We start from the raw sequence: 22,266 nt of genomic DNA, 5'->3' as shown, positions 1-22,266 counted from the left end.
TCCTCGTGTACATCATCGATAAACTATATTTTGCGGAATGTTTCCGTAGTCGGTGGTTTAAAATTTAAAGTTAGCGCTTCTTAAGATATCATGCCGGTGTGGCTTAATTCATATCTTATCTTCCACATGCGATTGATGGTGATGTCGAAGGAATCAATTATTTGCAGAATATTTAATTGTGGAAAACTAACTACAGCTACAAAGATAATTTTAAACAAACTTGGTCATTTTGGATCTCTAGTAGGCCGCAGTTCACGACGAAGTTTGTTTATCGTTTGTCATTTGTAAGACATTTCAAACGGCCTGGGAATCCTTATTGCTTGTTCATTGATGATTCATTTAAATACATTTTATGCATGAGAATGGACAAACCCCAAATCATATGTCATTTGGAAAAAAGTGTGAATTTTTCTGTTTTTGATGCTCGTTGGATTCCGTGTTCTGCCAAATTCGTCGTTTTAGGATCCCATCCTAATGGATCAGGAGCTTTGCAAATATATGAAATCAATGGCACTGAAGTAACTCTCATCCGAGAGGTATTTAAGCTTGTTTGTTTTTTTTAATTCTTATTAAATTAAGTATTTTAATTACTTGATACCTTCTATGGGTCGCCTAAGAACGATTATTAGTCGACATATATGTAGCAATCCAGTTCTCTTAGTTCTATATTTAAAAACTGACATTCCCGAATTATGACCACGATTGAAAGAACTGCGGGAACTGGGAAACTATGTGTATCAGTGGATGGACATGAGTATAACTTCGGTCAAACGAGGTTACTCGCTGTCTTTGAGGTGTTCTTAAATCAATTCAGCGGTATCGAACAGGAGTTGGACGTTCATTGTTAAGAGAAATATTTCACAGTTCTATCTATTGTTTTATAGGTGGAAAAAGGAAAGGCTTTAAAATGTGGAACGTTTGGAGCATCCAGTTTAAAAGATCGTCATTTGGCTACAGGAGATTTCGAAGGAAAACTACAAATTTGGTATGCATAGATATTTTTCTATCTACGCGTGAAATGATCATTGAAGCTCTGGCATATGTTTCAACCACTGTCGTTAGAATTATAAAAACTATTTTGGCTGATTACTATCTGTTACAGAACATGTCAAATTCGCTCCCCGTGCTTTAACTCTGAGGAGTGTGATAAATGAAGCTTTTAAATTTCTTTAAGGAATCTGGAAGATTTCGCTTACCCGGTGTATTCTGTAAAGGCACATAAAGAAATAATCAACTGCATCGATGGAATTGGAGGACAAGGCATTTGCAGAGGTGCTCCAGAAATCGTAACTGGGAGTCGAGATGGTGTGTTCAACTTTCGATGTCAGCAAATATTTCATTTGAATGTTTTTTCAGTCTAATTATCCCTGGTGGCCTCTTAAAAATAATTATTGCACGAAATTATTCTATCTCAGGAATGGTCAAAGTGTGGGATCCTCGCTTGAAAGAGGTTCCCGTGGCTACCATGGAACCTGCGGAAGGCGAAGCGACTCGGGATTGTTGGAGTGTTTCTTTTGGTATGTACACTCACAATGGATTATCTTTAAAGTTAATTTACAAATTGTTTACATAGCTTATTAATTTTTACATCCAATTCATGAAGCATTATGTGGCATTTTCTGTCGCTCACTTATTGTATCTCATGTGCACCCACTAATATATGCACGTGGACCAGCAGTCGTGTGTTATATATCCCTGAGAGCATCTCAGCCTCCAAAGAATCAGGGCGCCTTGCAATCCGGCCAGCATATGGTGCACACTCTAGTTGTCGCTCCCTTTGCCTGAATAGGTGGAGTTGCATATTTAAACGTCATGTCAACAGTGGCTCTCGTGTCATTTGGAAATGATGCAATTTTCGTGACTACTCGTGCTAGGTTGCTCTCTGTCACATAATTATCCAACCTGCGAATACCCCACTCATCCAGTCAGCCACCGCATATGTAGTTGGCATGGCGCAATTGGAAGAGGGCATTTAAAAGGTTGAACCAAAAAGCAATGACGAGGTGCATGGTAAAATTCTTGAAAAAAGTCTTCAGGGATTCTCAAGTTTTCAGGACATAACTGGTGTGTGTTATTGCTTTTGTGGAATAAAAGCCATGATGTGGATATTATTTATATTTGTATTTTAACAAAAAATTCCTATCCCTCCATATGTGTAATATTGTTATGCTCTTTTGTGTTCCTTTGTGGCCCTGTTGGCTTGGCTGATTTCCCTCTGATCAAACTGCATGCCACTAGTTTGATCACCCCCTCCTCTGCTTTGGTAGTAGCATCGGGGGAGCCAACGAATCCCACGGAGCTTGAAAGAAGAACTTGCTCCGTGGGAGTTATGCCCTTTCCAAATATGAGCAGTTTTCATTCCTTCAGCCAGTGCACTTTCATTTGTGGGGTCATAGTGTTCGCAGATTCTGTGATTTATAAATTGCACTAGTTGCCTCCTCAGAGAGAGATTTGCAGCAGCACATGCCTAATATAAAAAGCATAGTTTCAGTGCAATGTGAGAATCAGTGTGCGAGAGTTGTTTGATGTCGTTGGTAGCTAATTGAATTCATTATGACAGCTATCTTTCCCAAAAGACCCTTTTGTATGTAATGCAATCACCTTGAAATTGATACATAGTACAATGTGGATTGCATTGTAATGCCTGGTTTCTCTTCAAGGATGAAGTTTGTTATTCCCAGTTACACTTAAAGAGTCCAATATTATTTATGTTATTTGATTGGAATACAGAGCCGAAATGTCTCAGACCGGTGAGGCAGTGCATACGGCTTATGTCCCCGTAGGGGGAAATTTTTCCTTTAGTGGAGAAGAAAGGTAGACACTCCACAGAAGTTTCCAATGTACATATAAAGGAAAGTTCAGCCTTCAGGCTGGTGGATGTTGTCTGGTCAAATGAAGGACATGACGTGGAAAATTAATGTGTACATCATGTAACTAGTTGTTGTGGCTCAGTAATTATTTGGTTTAATTCAACTTAAAACATATGCGTATTACAGATTAGGGGTATGATGTAGTGAGTATGTGGCTCAGAATTTGGGATTTGGTGGTGGCTGCATGAGCAGAGGAGTAATGATTTCTCCGCAGATGGCAGAGGCCACAGAATCAAGTCAGATTACTGGAGGGTGGGGTCACTGGTTGACATATGTCTCTCATTGCAGGTGGTGCCCAGGGTAAGAAAACTAGTTCCCTGGTGCTTATGGCGATAAGAATCCTACTGAATATTGAAATTAAATTTAAAACACTTTGCTTTTCCACATAAAAAACTTTTATTTACGACCTAGGTTTCATTATGGTATAACATCATCAGGTAAAAATACAAGTCAAACACAGTATATATAGCTCTGGACGGAGGAGAAGAGGAGGGAGGGAGGAAAGCAAGGATTGGTTGAGGTAGGAAGAGGGGGCGGAGGAGGAGGCATTGATAAATTAGCAGGCTGGGAGAAGGAATTAATGCATTGTTGAAAAGGCTTTGCTTGGTGTCAATTTAGTTGGCAGATGGGCGAGGAAAATACAATAACGGGGAACGCAAAGGGTAAAGGAACTCGTTGGTCAAAACATCTCCTCTGTAATCCATGTGCTGAAGTATTTCTAATTGCTCCAGCACATCGAGGCGGTGGCCTTTCTTCTCAAAGTGCAGGATTTCGGGGATGAAATCGCTGCTGTGACCACAATCTCTCAGGTGTTTGGCAAAGACCTCACCGATTCAATCCTTTGTTACCAACATGCAGTCAACGAATAAAATCCTAAAAAATACAAAAGACTACAAAGCCTTGCTGTCAATCAAAGATACAATTTCGAAAGAAGACCTTATTGTTTCCAAGGCAGACAAAGGTAACGCAGTAGTTGTTCTGGGTAGAAGTGACTACGTAAAGAAGTGCGAAGAGTTCATCTAGAACAACAAAGCAATAGTTTTAACTAAGGACCCCACACCCGAATATCAGGAAGTGTGCAAAGCTTCCATCAACTCCTGTGAAGTGATAATTAGGCCCTGGGAGAAAAGCAACTGAATAAAAATGAATCCATCAGTGCCCAGATTTTTTGACCTGCCAAAAATCCACAAAATCAGTGTAAACAATCTGTGTAGCAGTGTTCCTATTCGGCCTGTGATTTCCAATGTTTTAGCCCCAAATCACTTATGGGCTAATAAGTTAAACTTCTCATTCAAAACTTTTCCAAATTTTCCCCAAAATTTGGAATTAAAAAATTCACAAGAACTGGTGGATGTGTTGTCTAAAGAAATAGTGTAACCCCCAAGTGCATAATGGTATCGTTTGATGTTACAAATTTATTCCCCAGTGTTCCAAGATCAGAAGCTCTAAACTTTGTGGAAGTTACCCTTGTTAAAGCAAAGGTTCCAACCCTGGTGATTTTTGAATTGTGTTCTTCCTTAAAAGTGTGTGTAGAACAAAACAGTTTTTTGTTTAACGGCAATATTTACCAACAACAAGACGGATTGGCTATAGGCTCTCCGCTTTCCCCGCTACTAGCAGACATTACCTGGATAATTTTGAGCAACTAATGTTGTCCTCAGAGAATCCCCTCTTAAAGAATATCCTTTGCTGACATAGATATGTAGATGATGTTTTCTGCATCTGGACGGGTTCTGACAGACAATTAGACAGTTTTTTAAATTTCCTTAATTCTAGTGATAAACATATAAAATTTACAAAGGAATTAGAAGCAGATGGATCCCACAGCTTTTAAGATTTAACTGTTGAAATTAAAAACAATAGGTTTGATTTTTCCATTTTCAGGAAGAAGTGTTATACAGACAAAGTCATTCACCATAATTCTAGGCACTGCTTCTCTCAAAAATTATCAGCCTTCCACGCCATGGTACACAGAGCATCTTCTATCCCCATGTCTGAAGAGAACACTCTTAAAGAACTCAGCATCATTAAACAGATTGCAGTGAACAATGGGTATAGAGAAGTGTTAATTCATAAACTTTACAACAAGAAACTATCCCCTTTAGCTAAGTTAGCCTTGTATAGTTCTCCTACATCTGCAGAAAACCAGCCACAGTGATGGAGATTTCCTTTTCTTGGCCTCTTGTCATTAAAAGTACGAAGAATCCTCCCAAAAGAAAAGGTGAGACCGGCCTTCTACAATAAATCAAATTAATCAACCTGTTATGCCCCACGAAGGACCAAGTTTAACCTATGCACAAGAGTGGGGTGTACAGACTCCTCTGCAAAGACTGCAACCGGATATACATAGGCCAGATGGGAAGGAGATTTGAGACGAGAATAAAGGAGCACCGAGCATGCTTTAGAAAAAACATCTCCACGTCACTCTTTGCCAAACACCTGAGAGATTATGGTCACAGCAGCGATTTCATCCCCGAAATCCTGCACTTTTAGAAGAAAGGCCACCGCCTCGATGTGCTGGAGCAATTAGAAATACTTCAGCACATGGATTATGAAGGAGATGTTTTGACCAACGAGTTCCTTTACCCTTTGCGTTCCCCGTTATTGTATTTTCCTCGCCCATCTGCCAACTAAACTGACTCCAAGCAAAGCCTTTTCAACAATGAATTAACTCCTCCCAGCCTGCTACTTAATCACCTAATTACCCAGTGCCGTTCGCAATACCCATTCCCCCACTCCTCTGCCAATTAATCCACGCCAAGCAAAACTTTTTTTTTCAACAATATATATATATATTTTTTTTTGTTCTCTCAACAATGTATTTTTTTATTTTATATTTTCAACAATGCATTAATTCCTTCTCCCAGCCTGCTAATTTATCAATGCCTCCTCCTCCCCCTCCTCTTCCCACCTCAACCAATCCTTGCTTTCCTCCCTCCCTCCTCTTCTCCTCCGTCCAGAGCTATATATACTGTGTTTGACTTGTATTTTTACCTGATGATGTTATACCATAACGAAACCTAGGTCGTAAATAAAAGTTTTTTATGTGGAAAAGCAAAGTGTTTTAAATTAATTTCGATATGAAGAATTTCCACCAAGTGATGCCAGCAACAGTTTTATTTATCCTACTGAATGCCTCAGTGTCCAAGTTTGTGGAAAAACATTGGAAATGGGCTGTTTAAAAAAAATGGAAATGCAAGCATTGTGCTGTGGGTGATTTGAATTCTGTGTTGAGAAAGGCCGTGAATCATGATATCATGATGAAGGGCATGACCTAAGACTCCGTGCAGAGGGGGATGAAGTTGACCCCACCTGTACTCATCATCTGAGGAAGGCAAGCAATGCTGCCCCATTGGATTCTCATTGTGGAGGAATGAACTCCGCCCTGCCAAGTGGTTCCCCCTGGCCCCTGACCCAGCGGCTACCTGCTGATGCAATCTCTGAAATATGTGCATGGCTCTGCTCAATAGACTGGAAATTTCTAGTAATATTTATTACTGTACTGTGGCAGAGCCATCTAAGAGTAAAAGCATAAAGTACATCACAAAAACATTCTGCGTTGCAGAAAATCATGTCTTGAAAAATGTGCATTTTAATATGCAAAAGTGCATTTTACATACATAAATTAATTGGTGATTTTTCTGAGCAAATATATGTTGATTTCATTAATAAATAAAATTATTGGCAAATAATATAGGTAGATTTGGCATAAGAAATTAGCAAAATACATCTATTACAAATTCTCACGTTGGATGAAAAACAGAATACGTACTTACCTGGTTTAAACATGAATGGGAAGGAAACGAAAAATGAAATAGTTTCTGGCGTCACTTGGCAATATGAATGGGAAGGTTTAAAACATACAACATTAAATTGATTTAGAGTTGGTGGTTGTCATATGTTGCTCGGAAGGGTGCCCCAAAGATTAATTGCAGTGACATAAAATGATATCTGACATGCTCAATGGGAGAGTAGGAATTACCTCTAGAACTTGCAGTATTTGGATGGTAGTCATGTTAAGGATGAGTAATGAAGGTATCAAGTCGGTGACATGGTCTTTCATTGGCTAGCATTGTGTTAATTCTCCCAAAAAGTATTTTGGCCTTAACTTTGTCATAATATGAGGTGTTGTAGGTAACTCATAGTTGAAAACGTGGATGTGCTCTATCTCATTATTTCCTTTCACGTGAATCAGGTTTTTGGTATCTTTTATGATTTGTACACAATGGGGGGTACGCACCAACTTAGTCTCTGGAAACATTATTCCCTTGTTACTTCAGTTTCCCAAATAATACAAGCCTTTAGAAATGTGAATGATTTATTTACCGATTGGGGCATGATGAAGGGGCAAGATGACCATAGTGGTCGATGCACTCATGACACTGGAGTGATATGAATGTGAGCATAACAAACGTCCTGGGTTTGGTGGGCAAACAGTGGGTTTTGCGGAGAATTGAAATGGATGGAGACAGAGCAAGCTGGTGCTTTCATAGGTATTCTGGGTAACATCTGTGGACTTAGATTCTAACTTGCAGTCACTGAAATTAACATTCACTGCCACAGGATGGTACACTGACTGTGTCAAGTCTGCAGGGGAGTTGCTTGCTCTGTCCAGATGATGATGGGATCATTTGGAGGAAATCTGGGTAATTCATTTTTGAAGGGGATCGAAATGGTGCGGGGGTTACCTTACTGGCTTCCCACCCAGAAGGCCCAGGTTCAAATCCCAGCGGTGTTGAATATTTTTCAGAGGTATCTCGATCCCTACTTGAGGAGCTTTGTGGAGGGCACTTTGAGTGAGTACGCTGTCCGTCAGATGGGGCGTTAAGCTGCATATGCCTTTTTTTATGAGTAGGCTAATGCCAACGCCGGGTTTCTCTCCACCCTTCATCCTTTTCTCCCCATCCCCTATGGCGCAAATGACCTCAGCTGTTGGTCGCCTCCCCTAAATACTACTACTATTTGATTGTTAAACCATTTTTGTTGTTCAGATTAGGTTAACTATGTTAAATATGATGAAATATTGCATGTCTTATAGTCGTTTAAGAGCTTTTCTTTGGATTCATTGTTAATGTACTCTTGTTTTTACAGGGAACTCTTACAACGTGTCAGAAAGAGCAGTCTGTGCAGGCTATGACAATGGCGATATTAAATTATTTGACCTTAGACAACTTAGTGTAATCTGGGAAGCCAATTTAAAAAATGGGGTAAGAAATGTAAGAAGTAGAAGAGACTTGCTCTTAAGTGTACCTCAAATATCTCCTTAATATGTTACTGGTTTCCAGGTTTGCAGTGTTGAATTTGATAGAAAAGACATACAGATGAATAAACTGGTTGCAACGACATTAGAGTCCAAATTCTATGTCTTCGACTTGCATGTCCAGCATCCAAAACAAGGCTATCCCCATTTGATGAACAAGGTAGATTATTATTTCTTCAATCAGAACATTTAATTGAATAATGCACACCTATCTTACTTGTAAAACAGCATGTTCTTGCAAATTGAAATACTGACAGTATGGTAATTTAAGATTAATTAGTCATCTTACATAATTAGACAACCTTAATAAAATAGTGATTTAGTTTAGATTCATGGCGTAAAAACTGCTTTCTTTGAAAGTCAGCGGGATGTGCTATCCTTAAACATGCCTATCTTTAAACATGCTTTCTGGAAGATTAATTGTTTTACATTTGCAGGCTCACAAGTCAACAATTTGGACATGCAAGCACTTGCCTCAGAATAGAGAAGTGTTCATGACTTGCGGAGGGAGTGGGTCATTGTGTTTGTGGAAATAGTAAGTATGATGGATGCAATGGTAAGCCAAAGATTTAGTGGAGTAGAAATGCAAGAGGTCGAGTGAAGGTGAGATGAGCCAGTGTGGGGGCCTGTTGCCTTTTCAGTTTACAGAGAGAGAGAGAGAATGTAAACAGTACATTACAATAATTATTAATAATAATAAATCTATTTTAAATAAGGACTTACTAAGGTTGTTAGAATCACCACCAAATGTCGGTGCTAGAGCAACGAGTTTCCCGCGTAGTAATAGGTAATCCTTGATGAGTGGTCACATTCTGCATCAGTGCTCTGGGAAGGGATCTGGGGTGCGGATGCCCCTCTGTTGTTGTTCCGGTTTAGTGATTTGTGAAGATGGAAACAATTGAGATTCGAGCAGTGATTAAGCACTTTGTAAAGAAAGGTATGAAAGCAGAGGAAATGCATTGCGACTTTCAGAACACACTGGGAGACTCCGCTCCTTCATATTCAAGAGTTGCCAAGTGAACAAATTAGTTTAATTTTGGTCGAGGCAGCTTAGATGATAATTCGGATGGTGGTCGACCAAAATCTGCCACTATCTCAGACATTATTGCAAAATTGCATAAAATGATCATGGAGGATCGCCGAGTGAAAGTTCGAGAAATCGCTGGAGCTGTTGGGGTGTCATCCGAATGGGCATATCGCATTTTAAAAGTGGAATTGGATATGAGAAAATCATCTCCAAGATGGGTGCTGCAACTCTTGATGCAGGATCACGAAGGCATCGGAATGGAAATTTCTGTACAACGTTTGACTCATTTTAAGAGCAACTGACAAAACTTTATGTGCCGGTTTGTAACCACAGATGAAACTTGGATCCACTACTATACCCCAGAGACAAAACAGCTGTGAAAGCAGTGGAAACATGTTGATTCACCACCGCAACCAAAGAAAGCAAAGGCGGATTACTTTCCCACTGCTCAAGCAATTACTGGACAATACCACGCTAAGCTCCTGGACCAACTACAGCCAGAGATTACTGCAAAAAGGCTAGGATTGGCAAGGAGGAAAGTCATCTTTCATCAAGATTAGGTAAGCCCACACAAAAGTGTCTCTGCGATGGCAAAAATACAAACTACGACATGACTTGTTGCTTTATCCACCGTATTTGCCTGATTTGGCTCCATCAGATTTTCATCTCTACCCCAAGTTCAAAATTTTCCTTGGTGGACAGAGATTCTCCTCAAACAAAGAGCAAACAGCCGAAGTAGACAGGCACTTTGCTGGCCTGAAGGAATTTGATTTTCAAGATGGGATCAAGACTTTCGAAAATCGCGGGAGAATACATTGAAAAATAAAATAAGTTTCACTGAGGTAAGTCATTTATTACTATTGCATTCCGAGAACTCTTCAGTTTACCTCTGTGTTTTCATGGACAGGTAGCAACAGTGGCTGGACTAAAGTCAATATATATGTATGACACTTTGGCAGATGCCATAAGTCATGCCCGAGGTAAGAGATAATTGGAGTATTTTGAGGATTTATATGACGGTGGCACGAGTTGTAAAAAAAAGGCAACTGTATCTGATGGTGATAATAAAACCAGTAAATTAAAATGAAATAAGAGAAGAAAAATATTGGAAAACACTCCCAATAATATCAAATGCTGAAGGGGGGTAGGAAATTACTGATGACTCGTTTCAGCCAATTGTTAAGTTTGATTTCACATGCAGCTAAAGTAGTTCACAGGAGCATCAATTAGAGGATAAGGAGCAGGGCAGATGATTGTTTGGTGGATGATCAGTTTGGGTTCAGGAAGGGAGAGGCACACGCAATGCCATAGCAGTAATGAAGTCTCTAATACAGAGGAACTTGGAATAAAATCAGGACTTATTTGTCTGTTTCGTAAATTTCAAAAAGTTGTTTGATGGAGTAAATTGGGAAAAACTTATGAGTATATTGCAGAAAATAGGAATAGATTGGAGGGGCAGGAGGGTAATCTGCAACCTGCAAATGTCTCAGACTGCTCAGGTGCAATGAGCTGGAAAGGTCGGATGGGCAGTGTTGGGAGTAACGTAAAGGCAGGGGCATTCATTATCACGTGTGTGTGTGAAGGGATCGGTTAAAGAGGAAAAGGAAGAACTGGAAATAGGAATGAAAGTGAGAGAGGAATTCATGAAATCAGGTAGGTTTGCAGATGATCAAGCTTTTAGTTTGTCAATCAGCCAAGGGGTTGCAAACATTGCCAAGCGCTTTGTAAAGTCAGTGCAATAGGTAAAGGATGAGAATAAATGTAAACAAAATGAAGATTGTGGTTTTCGAGAAAGAGAATATCTAGATGTTAAAAGGAGTTTGATGGTGTAGGTGGAACATGTTAGCTATCTTGGAAGTGCTTTGTAAGAAATGTTTGAAGTAGTAGGGGCATAAGACAAAGAATTTCATTAGGGAAAGAAGCTTTCATGAGGTGGAGGAAATAGATGGCAGGGTTGTTGAGTAAGGATGTTAAAGAAAGCTCGTTAAAACTTTGATATGGATATGTACAGTGTGGAAACATGATTATTGAAGTAGGATGATTGGCACAGATTGGAGGCTTTCAGTATGTGGGTGTGGAGAAGGTGAAGTGGTCATGAATGAGGAAGTGCTAGGCATGGTGGGGAAGGAGATGAGCTTGTTGGGAGAAATCATAAGGAGTTAGGAAATATGGAGGCAAAGCATACATCTATTGATTGGTGGTGGGATGTTGAAGATTGTGACAGAGGGGAGAACGTTAGACAAGCAAGGAAGGGGCACGAATAGGATAGGAATGTTGGATGGAATGAAGGGAGGTTTTATGAAGAGAGACAAAGGAATTGTCAGTACCATTTGGTAGCTCTTGTCCATTAAAAACCTACCATAACTGGTAGATTACCAATGATTAATACGAGGGTCATCCGGAAAGTAGTACCCGTTCGTGCCGCATGAAGTGCTGACGACGCGAGTAGCCGCTGGACGAGGTCAGATAGCTTCAGTGGCTTGTCTGCCTTCTCTGAGCCAAGTTGCGTGACGCTAGCATTGCCTGTGTTGTTTCTGTGATTGTTTACAATGTTTAAAAAAATTGAGAACGCCGCCAGTTGTGAAGTGAGGGCAGTGATTAAATTCCTCAATGCAAGAAACGTTCGCCCATGTGATATTCATCGCCAATTAAAGGAGGTGTATGGAGACAATGTAATGGACGAGTCGTCTGTTCGGCGGTGGTGTCGCAACTTCAACATGGGGAGGGGGAACACACACGACGATGAGCGTTCGGGGAGACCGTCTGTCATTACAGACCAACTGGTGAGCTCAGTTGACGAATTCGTGAGGAACGATCGGCGCGTCACAATTGATGACATCTGTGAGCATTTTCCCAATGTTTCTCGAACAATTGTTCATGAAATTGTTAAACACCATCTGCATTATGCAAAAATTTGTGCAAGATGGGTCCCTCGCGTATCTCAATGAGCTGGCGGCGAAGGACTATGCAGCAGGAATACAGAAACTTGTCACACGTTATGACAAATGCCTTAATTTGCTTGGAGATTATGTTGAGAAGTAGTTTAAAGTATCCTCTTTCAAATAAAATTTTTTATGTTTGTTAATATTTACTTTTGTGTCTTTATTTCACGAACGGGTACTACTTTCCGGATGACCCTCGTAATATTGTGTGGTCTCGAACTGTAAGGCAACTCTTGGTGAATGAAATTGGTTTCTCTGCTGTAAGATTCTGCTACTTTTTGCAGTCAATATAATATGTAATGAAGCATGCAGAACACTGCAGATCTCATTTTTTTGTCGCCAATGGAATTATGACTGTGCACAGCCAATAATATTATTTTATGAATACTTGTGTTGTGAAACCCAATTTGAATAATCACTTACTGAGGATGGACACTCATAACCAAAATATGAGAATTGTTCCAGTTATCTGATTCTTCAGTGTGTTAATTGTGATACAAATATTTAAAATTTAACTCCACTTATGACTCTCGCTAAAAGCATTTTATTCTATCTATTCAAGAATTGATGTAGGTTCCGTAATTTCCCTCTTGAATGCCCAATCAACATGTAATTACGTAAACATGTGTTTTTAACTTCCAACTAGTATTAATTCTGGTGTTCACATTAAATGATATGCTATCAAATAAACGTGAATATATGCGCACACATCCCAAGGAAAAATTGTAATCTCTAATGACTCAGGAGCTCCAAAAAAACCTTGAAACTTGTGAGTTTTCAGCTCAAAGAAAACAGATGACTTTGAAACCTTGCCTAACCACTCTTTTCAATGAAATCTCCAATTAAATCTTGTTGTTTAATATGTGCATCAAGTGAACTAAATCTCCTGATGCGGGTGGTGTATTACGCTTTGATCACCACAGTGTCTCCCATCACAAATACTGACCAATCTCTATTTCCTGATGTAAAACTCACTGTGGCCGGTCAGCCATTTCCTAACCATCCAAAACCCTATCATCCTTTTGTCCTATTTATATGCCCTTTTAATTACAGCTCCCCAATAATTATTTACCATCTCACGTAAGAAACAGTTTCGGGCATAATATGGTGTGAATCCTTCATGGTGAAAGAAGGCATATGCTTTTCCACTTTAAAGTATATTTTTATTACAACCTAGGTTTCGTTACAGTGTAACACCTTCAGACCTGAAGATATTACAGTGTAATGAACCCTAGGTCGTAATAACAATACTCTTTATGTGGAAAAGCATAGTGGTTTCTTTCATTGTGCCATTCCACATGCTCAGGATGTGAACTTATGTCCTGATGGGCAATTTACGTACATGGAAGAAGAATTGACCTCACATTGAGTGTCTTTAAATCTCATCATCAATTGCCATGCAAAGAAACTGACAATGGGAATAAAAATCCTTGGATGGAGTTTTTAATAAAATATCGAATTTGCGGATGCTAAACAGCATTTTAATTGAAAAAATACTTTTGTAATACATTCCACTTCTAATATATGTGTACAGCCATTGACAACTTCTTTAACACAATGTGAAACTCATTTTATGTACATGGCACATAAAAAGAATATCAAATTATGGCATCCTGCTGTTCTGAACCATAGGTCATGACGGCACGGCTGACGGCCTCTTTTCCTGCGCTTACTCACCTCCCCTCCCGACATGGCATGCACGTTGGCGTTTGGTGGAACAAGGTCCCACCATCCTGCCTTGCTCCCTGGCATGTACATTATGTTCACGACTACTTTGTGCAAACAAGGTAGAACCTTCACAACGCAGCCCCAGAGGCATTTGCTCCCGCAGCATTCCCACCCTCTCCTCTGGCTCATCACTACTCCCTTCTTTATTGATGAGGCAATCATACTCACAGCCAATGGAAGATTCCTCCAGGCCGTATTTTACGGCATGTTGTGTTCACCAAAGGTAGGATCCTTACAGTGTGCAGCTAATTGTAGGTGATGTTCTGGCAGATGCAATATTCACCACCAGTATGTGAAAATGACAATACTTACCACCAATGAAATTATTGAGTTAAGTGGTAACCAACTTTCATTTGAAAGGTTTGGCGGATTAGGACAGTTTAAATCGTATAATTAACTGTATTGTGATTATTTCTAATCAACTTCCATTCATCATTATAATTTATTTACCTAAAATTCTTCTCTAAGTGTAATTTATAGCCTAGAAAAAATGTATACCTGATACATTTCATGTTTGTCACCACGTGTAATACACATTACTTTCTGAGAAAATGCCAATGGCAAAAAATGTGGAATATCATTATACATCAGACAACTGTTTGCACATAAAAACAGTGATTTTGTGTGTAGCTTTCTGACCCAGCATTTTAAATGGTAATTGAATTACCTCAATCAGTAAGAACATGGCGAACATGTGGCTACAACTTGAAACTTCATTATGTGCACCAAACGGGCAAAACTACGTGTTTCAGAATACCACTGAATTATATTTAATGTTGAAAGCAATTTGTGATTTTTTCAAATGTGTGACTACCATGTTTATCCATTAAATTCCATTTGTTCCAGTAACTATCCCCAAAACAGAATTGAAACAGATGGCGATGGCCTCAAGAAAGGGGTCATTGGCACTGCCGAGCTGCTGCAGAATGTCACCCTGTCCACTCAGCCAATCGCAAGCTTTGATTGGAGCCCTGATAAGCTCGGACTGGCGGTTTGCACCGGGCTGGACCAAGCATTCCGCGTCCTCATCACCACCAAGTTGAATTTACTGTGAGCTACAACACCATCTTCCTTTGAACAAACACCAGCTATTTCATCCGCCCACTCAAGGGAAGTCTCCACTTGTGATATCATAATAATTTATTCAACAAAAAATTACAAACCCTGAACAAGCCTGATCTTTAATTCAGCCTGGGTCGGAGGTGAAAGAGCATTTATTTCAGTCAGTATGCAACTTCCTTGGATCTGTAAAGCGAGCCGTGAGGATGTAAAAGGCAGCGGGAAGTGGGACGAGGGCAATGAGAGACCCGTGGAATGCCGGCTGCTGCAGCTGGGTGATGGCGACAATACCATATGCGTGCAGGGCCCAGTGCCCAACAAGAATCACCACGTTCCTCACGTCCGTGAAAGTGGTCACAATCAGTGACTTCATGGACTGCAAAAAGAGTGGAAAATGTTAGTGATGCACACACATTAGAAACAGTGAAACACTTGCGATGCCATCGTAGAAAGTCCAGTATTAGTTTCTATTTTCATGATCGTTTACCAAAAAGGATATTCAAGACATCTAGGTTTACATTTGGCTGGGGTACTCTTTTGCTCTTGAGAATGGTCTTTAGAAAATCATCCGCTACACTTATTTAACCTCGGTAATCATTTTAGATGTTCCCTTGGGTTTTCATTTGGCTACTGCCTATTGTTTTGGCAAAACATATCTGACTTTGTTATTGTCCCCCAAATTATTTTTAACGATGCTCCACCAAGGCCAGTTCCTCTAAATCGCCCAAAGGCAAGGCGCCAAGAAATCAATCAGGCTCGTGAAGCTCTATATCGAGTAAGTTATTATTTAGTGTTATTAAAGTTGGACAAAGAGGACGGATTTATTTTCAAATAAGATGTGTGTGCATGACAAGATGGCATCGTACTTGTGAATATCTAAGACAAGTGGCATAATCGAAATAAAACATTTTCTTGCGCAGCCATTGCGAACCATGTTGTTTCAGGGTCTTGGCATTCAAGTCTCGGGAGTGATAAAATGCTCGACAGTAAAATCCAATAAAATTATATCTTTTTAACTGTTGTGCTTTTCTGTGAACTTATCTCATTACATCAATGGTTCAACTACATCCCATCAATATCTGGTAATATACTTCACAATGTTTTAACTTGAGATTGCATTACTTCTTCCCCAATCAAGATCCCCTTCTTCATATGACAACCTATGTCCACAGTTATTGTACCATTATCCAAAATTGATGCATGGTATTATGCCTGGGTGATGTAGCAGTCCAGTGGGTAGCGAGTACTGGTCCATAAAAAATGTTCAGACTACAGGAAGCACTACAATTGGCCTCTTTGGTTGTATTGCTGAAGAACCTGATGTGTATAAATGACCGTCCTGACACAGCAGTGACAAGACTGGGGGAGCCATTAATTGAGTCTATGGCTAAGAACAATCTTAGCTAAATATTCTCTAATCAAATGATACTAAATTGGATTTGCCATTTATATAATTTGTCCATTACTGAATACTTATCATCTTAATCACAGAAATTTTACCGAGCCTTCTTGGTAAAACATTGAGACTAATTTTTGCTTCGCTCTCACTGAAAATTTGGCCCTGCCCAGGTTAGAACATTGTGTAGTTTCCTAAACAGGATGACAATGAATGGATTTTAGGGATGTGTTGTACAACATAATGGCCTGCACATGACACAAAAAATGGATGAGAAAGCTTCCATTACAAGGAAATCTAATTTTTAGATTAAAAAAACACCATTTTTTACGTGGGCATCCAAATTGATGATATGCCAGAGACCAACTTTACAGTGCTAAGCCTTTACTTTCCAGTTGTTGACTGGCTACAGTTTTTGATCAAGCATTCCAATAAGTGACTTATATGCTTATAGTTCCAGAATTTGTACAAGGAACCTCAGGCAACCTTCTGAGAGTAGATGCGATGATGGTGGTACAATTTATTGCAGAAATATGTGTAATAGTACTGCAAGTATATAAACAGTAGTTGCTACTTTAATCATTTCATTTCGTCTTGCCTTATAGACCTGCAGTAGTATTCCAATGACCTGCACAGCAGTGGAAATGAGTACTTCTGCTAATTGGCTATTAAGGCCTTTAGTTAGACATTAATCACCATTATCTGTTAAGATCGCTGTTATCCATTTGTATTGGGACCAGTGGGGCGTGAGAACTATTTCTGGTATACACTAAAAATTTTTGAGAAACATTGCAGAACAAATGCATTTATTCATCTGAGTTGTTAAAAACGTTTTAGAAAACTACCCATTCTGAAGAATCATAGGTGGTTCCAGGAGGAATAACCACATCAAGACCAGGAAATTGAAACACATGCACACCAATTGGAGATTAAAATTTTCCAATTATCCCTAACGTCATGATACGTCTGATGCAGGACCATGTTTCTTGTCAACATTTATGAAGAGCAAAAGAAATAAAACTCAAAAAACTTCATTGTGAAAAGTAAACAAAATAGAACTCATATTCTTTCCACAAGATGGATGAGCGGTGAAAATGGAAGAATATAAATACAGAATTAGGCAAAATGAAGTACAAAGAATTGAACAATAAATCGAGGCGGGCAACAAATAAGGCAAAAGACGCATGGTGGAAGAAGCAGTGCGAGGATATGGAAAGTCTCCAGAGGAAGGGTGAAATCGGTGCGCTGTACAGCAAAGTTAAATTGTTATCGGGAAGTAAGAAAGGAAGAGCTATGCTAATAGTTAGAGATAAGGCGGGTAAGGTAATAGTTGATGCAGGAAAGATCCAAGAGAGATGGAAGGAGTATATAGAAGAACTGTATAGTAAAGAACTCAGACCAACACAGTTAGACATTGAAAAAGAAAATGACGTAGAGGAAGACAGCTTAGGTCCAGGCATACTAGACAATGAGATAGAAAGGGCATTAAGGGAGATGAAACTAAATAAGGCCATGGGGGTAGATAACATTCCCGTGGAACTTTTAAAATGCTTAGGAAAATGTGTGAGGAAGAGGCTATATGGGCTGATCCGTAGCATTTATGAGGAGGGAATCTGGCCGGAAGACTTTGTGAGAGCAGTTTTAGTTCCGATTCCGAAAAAGGTAAAGGCCACGTCATGTGAGGACTATAGGACAATTAGTTTGATATCCCACGCAGCTAAAGTTGTTCTCAGGATCATAAACAAAAGGATAGAGAGTAGGGCAAATGATTACTTAGGGGATGATCAGTTTGGGTTTAGGAAGGGGAGAGGTACGCGTGATGCCATTGCAGTAATGAGATTATTAATCGAGAGGAATATAGAACACAACCAGGAGGTATTTGCCTGTTTCGTAGATTTCGAAAAAGCGTTTGATAGAGTGAATTGGGAAAAACTAATGAGTATTCTGCAGAAAATAGGAATAGATTGGAGGGAAAGGAGGCTAATCCGCAACCTGTACATGTCTCAGACTGCTCAGGTGCGGGTGGGAAACGGGGAGTCAGGATGGGCAGTGTTAGGAAGGGGTGTAAGGCAGGGTTGCCCATTATCACCGTTGCTGTTCAACCTGTATGCAGAGGAAATGATCAAAGAGGCATGGGAAGAACTAGAGGTAGGAATGAAAGTGGGCGGGGAATTCGTAAAATCAGTTAGGTTTGCTGATGACCAAGCTTTAGTTTGTCAGTCAGCCAAGGGGCTGCAAGCATTGCTGAGTGAATTGGAAATTCAGTGCGACAGGTATGGGATGAGAATCAACATTAATAAAACAAAGGTTATGCGATTTTCTAGAAAGAAAAAGGCCAAGCTTAACATTAAAATAGGAGGGCAAAAACTAGAGCAGGTAGAACAGTTTACGTATCTCGGTAGTGTTTTGGACCAACACGGTCAAAGTAGTAGGGACGTAAGGAGAAGAATTGCGCTAGGCAAAGAGGCTTTCACGAGGAGGAGGGAGTTGATGACGGGGACTTTGAGTGAGGATGTTAAGAAAAGACTCGTAAAAACTTTGATATGGAGCGTAGCTATGTACGGCGCGGAAACGTGGTCATTGAAGCAGGAGGATAGACGTAGACTGGAGGCTTTTGAAATGTGGGTGTGGAGAAGAATGGAGAAGGTGAAATGGACAGAGAAGAAAACAAATGAGGAAGTACTTGGTATGGTGGGCGAAGAGAGGGGTTTGTTGGGAGCAATCCTATGGAGGCAGGAAAAGTGGATGAAGGGGGTGTTGACCGGCAGTGGGATGTTGAAGACTGTGATAGAGGGTAGAATGTTGGGCAAAAGAGGAAAGGGAAGGAACAGGATAGGGATGTTGGACGGATGAAGGGCGGAAGAAAGTACTCAGAGATGAAGAGGGACCTGGTGTAGAGTAGAATTTAGGGTTGTGTTTTGTTAGTAGTCACAAAATATTTGTTTGGTATTTGTGTCCATCGAAAAACCTACCTTAACCGGTAGATTACCTTAAAAAAAAAAAAAAAAATCTTTCCACATTTTTGACGTGAGACCATTGGGAGCAGGAGGAGTTAATACTACACAAACTACGAATGAGTTTGGTGGTTGAATTGGTAAACACAGAGTAATTGGCCTTTAAGACTGCAATTCAAATGCAGTGACAAGAGCCAGGACATGAGTGTTACTTGGGAATTTCATGATTTCCAGTCTCCCTACATTTATAAAGATTTGGAAAACCTCTTAGCCCCTACGGGACATCCCCCTCCCAATATGCATCTGATTCAACTTCCTCCAAACAAACTGGAGCCTATATCAGTTTTCAGGAACAACCCATGAGGACACTGTAACTAGCATTAGGGTAAGGGAGGGTCATGAAAGGAAGTGGAATGAATTTCCATACTGCCATTCCATGACAAATGAACTCAAACAATTGAAATCGGAAGGTGAAGTGTAAGGGAAGAGGGGGGATTTTGTAGCATGTGCCATTTTAGTTGGATGGTCAAATGTAGTGAAATGCATCAGTGTGAACTAGAATATTGCAAAATTAAAATAGGACCAATGCCATTCTCGAATAAATGCAAATCATGAAGAGCACATACCTGGTTCAACTTGAATGCAAAATGGGCTGCATTGGATAGGACTGACAATATGATCACAATATATGGGAAAGAGTAATCTGAAAGAGAAAGATATTAATTTTCACTGTCGGACATAGTGGCAATGATTGCATAATTGATTTTTATTGTTCACAACAGCAACCAGTGGTATCATCTTTAACTTCATGAGGGCACTTTCATACTTACAAATGAGGCCACCCAGTACTGCTTGAATTAAAGCAAGTATTGGGAAAAAGTACAATGCTGCATAAATTGACATCTTTCCTTGTTTGGGTAGGAAACGGCCAGCCAACCAAGGCCGAATTGCAAGCATGACTACGACACACAGAGCAAAAAAGATGAACACCATCGTGTACCTAAAATAAAGGCGACATTAAAAGTGATGATTAAGAATGGATGAAGTTTTGGAACTCCGGTCAGTTTCTTACAATGGAAAAACGGCTTCTTGGGTGCAGTGTAATGTTTCTTCATAATTGGGATTTGGGTTGTGAAACAACGTATACCAATCCGATAGGTGTTCTGCCTTGCAGGATCTTATAGAAAACTCTCCCCGTGGCTCCACCAACAGTAATGTAATCACAGATGCCGTAGTTATTTCAACAAACGCTGATAAGTGCAAGATCAGCACCTCCTTACAGAAACTATAAATAAAAAATGAGCACTTTCAATGGAAGTTGGTCATTTACCACTCACAAAAAATGAGAACTGACCTCCGCCGTTTTGCAGCAGTATCAATACAAAACCAATGCATTACTAGGGCAACCAGAGCCATGAAACTCAAATACATCCAATCATAAAACTGTGGTCTATGTTGGCATAACACACATTCCGAATCAAAATCTTTCCCTCTTCGGTACCCTCGAGGGCATGCGCCACAACTACTCCAATTGCCATTCTGAAGAAGTTGACGGCCACAGTATAGCCCGGGGCACCTGGCAGGATGTGAGACAGGACCTAACAGCCATATCCACGAAATTAAAATAGTATAAGTGATTTAACATTCACTCTTTACCACACATTTCAATGTAGCTTTAAGGTTTCTTTGAATTCTCCCGTGAAGGTTCGAGTGTTACCTTTGTCGTACTCATAGGATCCCACCAGCGATGGCAGCAATATCGTCACAAGAAACAGATCAATCATTTTAAGAGTTGTGTTTATCCCTTTTTAAGGCCAGTAAATGCTAGCATTGCTTCAACCCATTGGAAAGAGCGCGACTACTATTTTAATATTGGTACCATTGGCAAGGTGATGCCTTAAATCAAAATAATGGTTGTCTTTTATAATTGCAGAGGAAAAAACATTTTGCCTGAATTAAAATGGAAATTAAATATTAAATTACAATAAATGGCATTTTATGGAATAAATGCATAATAATCAAAGCTACAATCACTAAAGTGTATTTTGGTTTGGATTGACGTCATCAATTTGCTGAATTGCCAGGTTGTCTGAGTTTCTGTTTCTTTCCATATTTGGAAAACAAGTGGCTATCTGTGGCGAACCAGATACACTGTGTGCACGATATTTTGAAGAGCTTTAAATATAATATTCTCTAAAATTAAGCTTTTACATTGCTCCATGTTACAGGATACTGGTTCTAAAGAAGGCAATTTCCATGGGAATTTTTGCATTAGTTCGACATTTAAAAAATTAGGGCATGGCGGTACTAGTATCTTCAAAACGTTAAATTAATCGGGTAAATTCCGGTCGTCAATTTACGAATGGAATAGGAGTGATGTAATTAGTAATTGTGGTTTTGAAAATCTGTGTCAGGGATAGTTGATACGACGTAAATGTGTGTTCTTGTGTTTTGCGCAGGCAACCGGGAAATAACTGTGGTGACACCAGTTCATGTAGTTTTATGAATTTCACTTTTCTGTGAATTCATCATAATTCCAGCAATTCATCTACTACAGTATACTTCAGCGAAATAATTGTAGATGCCCTAGACATTCCGGTGTGTTATTGAAGTCATTTACTATTCCGAATCTGTTTGTGGATGACGAGTGAAGATCACGCATTCATTGCAACTTGCGTTGATTCCTTTGTGGCCATCTTAGAATAAATGAGTTTTTAATTTTCTGGCGATTTCCAGTTTTTTTGGAATGGAAATACTATCTCACGTCCGAGCCTCTTTGGAAAGAATAGTATCAATAAATGTTCTGTCTTCCAGGAAATGTTCTGTGTGGAAATTACCATGATTTAATTTGTCTTATTAGTGGACTTGCTCGGAAACTTTAATGTCTTCTTTATAAGCTTAGGATAAATATCTTAGCAAAAGTACAATCTTTCTGTTTGCGAACTCCATACCTTAAACGGCATAAAAACACCCCTTTCATACATGCTGTTATTTGGGGTTGGTATTGGGAAGAAGGCCGTTATGAATATA

The 22,266-nt window shown here is 39.7% G+C and overlaps 2 protein-coding genes across 2 annotated transcripts; one reads left to right on the top strand and one right to left on the bottom strand.

Moving 5' to 3' along the window:
• Positions 1-292: 292 nt before the first annotated feature.
• Wdr92 (WD repeat domain 92) lies at positions 293-14,881 on the top strand. Its single transcript, XM_071597547.1, has 8 exons — positions 293-536; positions 885-985; positions 1,175-1,305; positions 1,416-1,517; positions 7,962-8,077; positions 8,156-8,290; positions 8,568-8,665; positions 14,674-14,881. The coding sequence occupies exons 1-8, from the start codon at positions 357-359 to the stop codon at positions 14,879-14,881; spliced, it is 1,071 nt and encodes a 356-aa protein (XP_071453648.1). The 5' UTR covers positions 293-356.
• On the bottom strand, positions 13,559-21,310 carry LOC139698676 (JNK1/MAPK8-associated membrane protein). The gene is made up of 7 exons (XM_071597548.1): positions 21,220-21,310; positions 20,954-21,132; positions 20,591-20,834; positions 20,309-20,521; positions 20,067-20,236; positions 19,863-19,939; positions 13,559-15,262 (listed from the first exon to the last, which is right to left on the bottom strand). The coding sequence occupies exons 2-7, from the start codon at positions 21,018-21,020 to the stop codon at positions 15,047-15,049; spliced, it is 987 nt and encodes a 328-aa protein (XP_071453649.1). The 5' UTR covers positions 21,021-21,132; positions 21,220-21,310; the 3' UTR covers positions 13,559-15,046.
• Between the last annotated feature and the right edge of the window lie 956 nt (positions 21,311-22,266).

Source organism: Hetaerina americana, unplaced genomic scaffold (assembly GCF_022747635.1).
Source record: "Hetaerina americana unplaced genomic scaffold, ioHetAmer1.1.p SCAF_9, whole genome shotgun sequence".
Classification (NCBI taxonomy): domain Eukaryota; kingdom Metazoa; phylum Arthropoda; class Insecta; order Odonata; family Calopterygidae; genus Hetaerina; species Hetaerina americana.
This window is presented reverse-complemented; position numbering and strand designations above follow the sequence as displayed.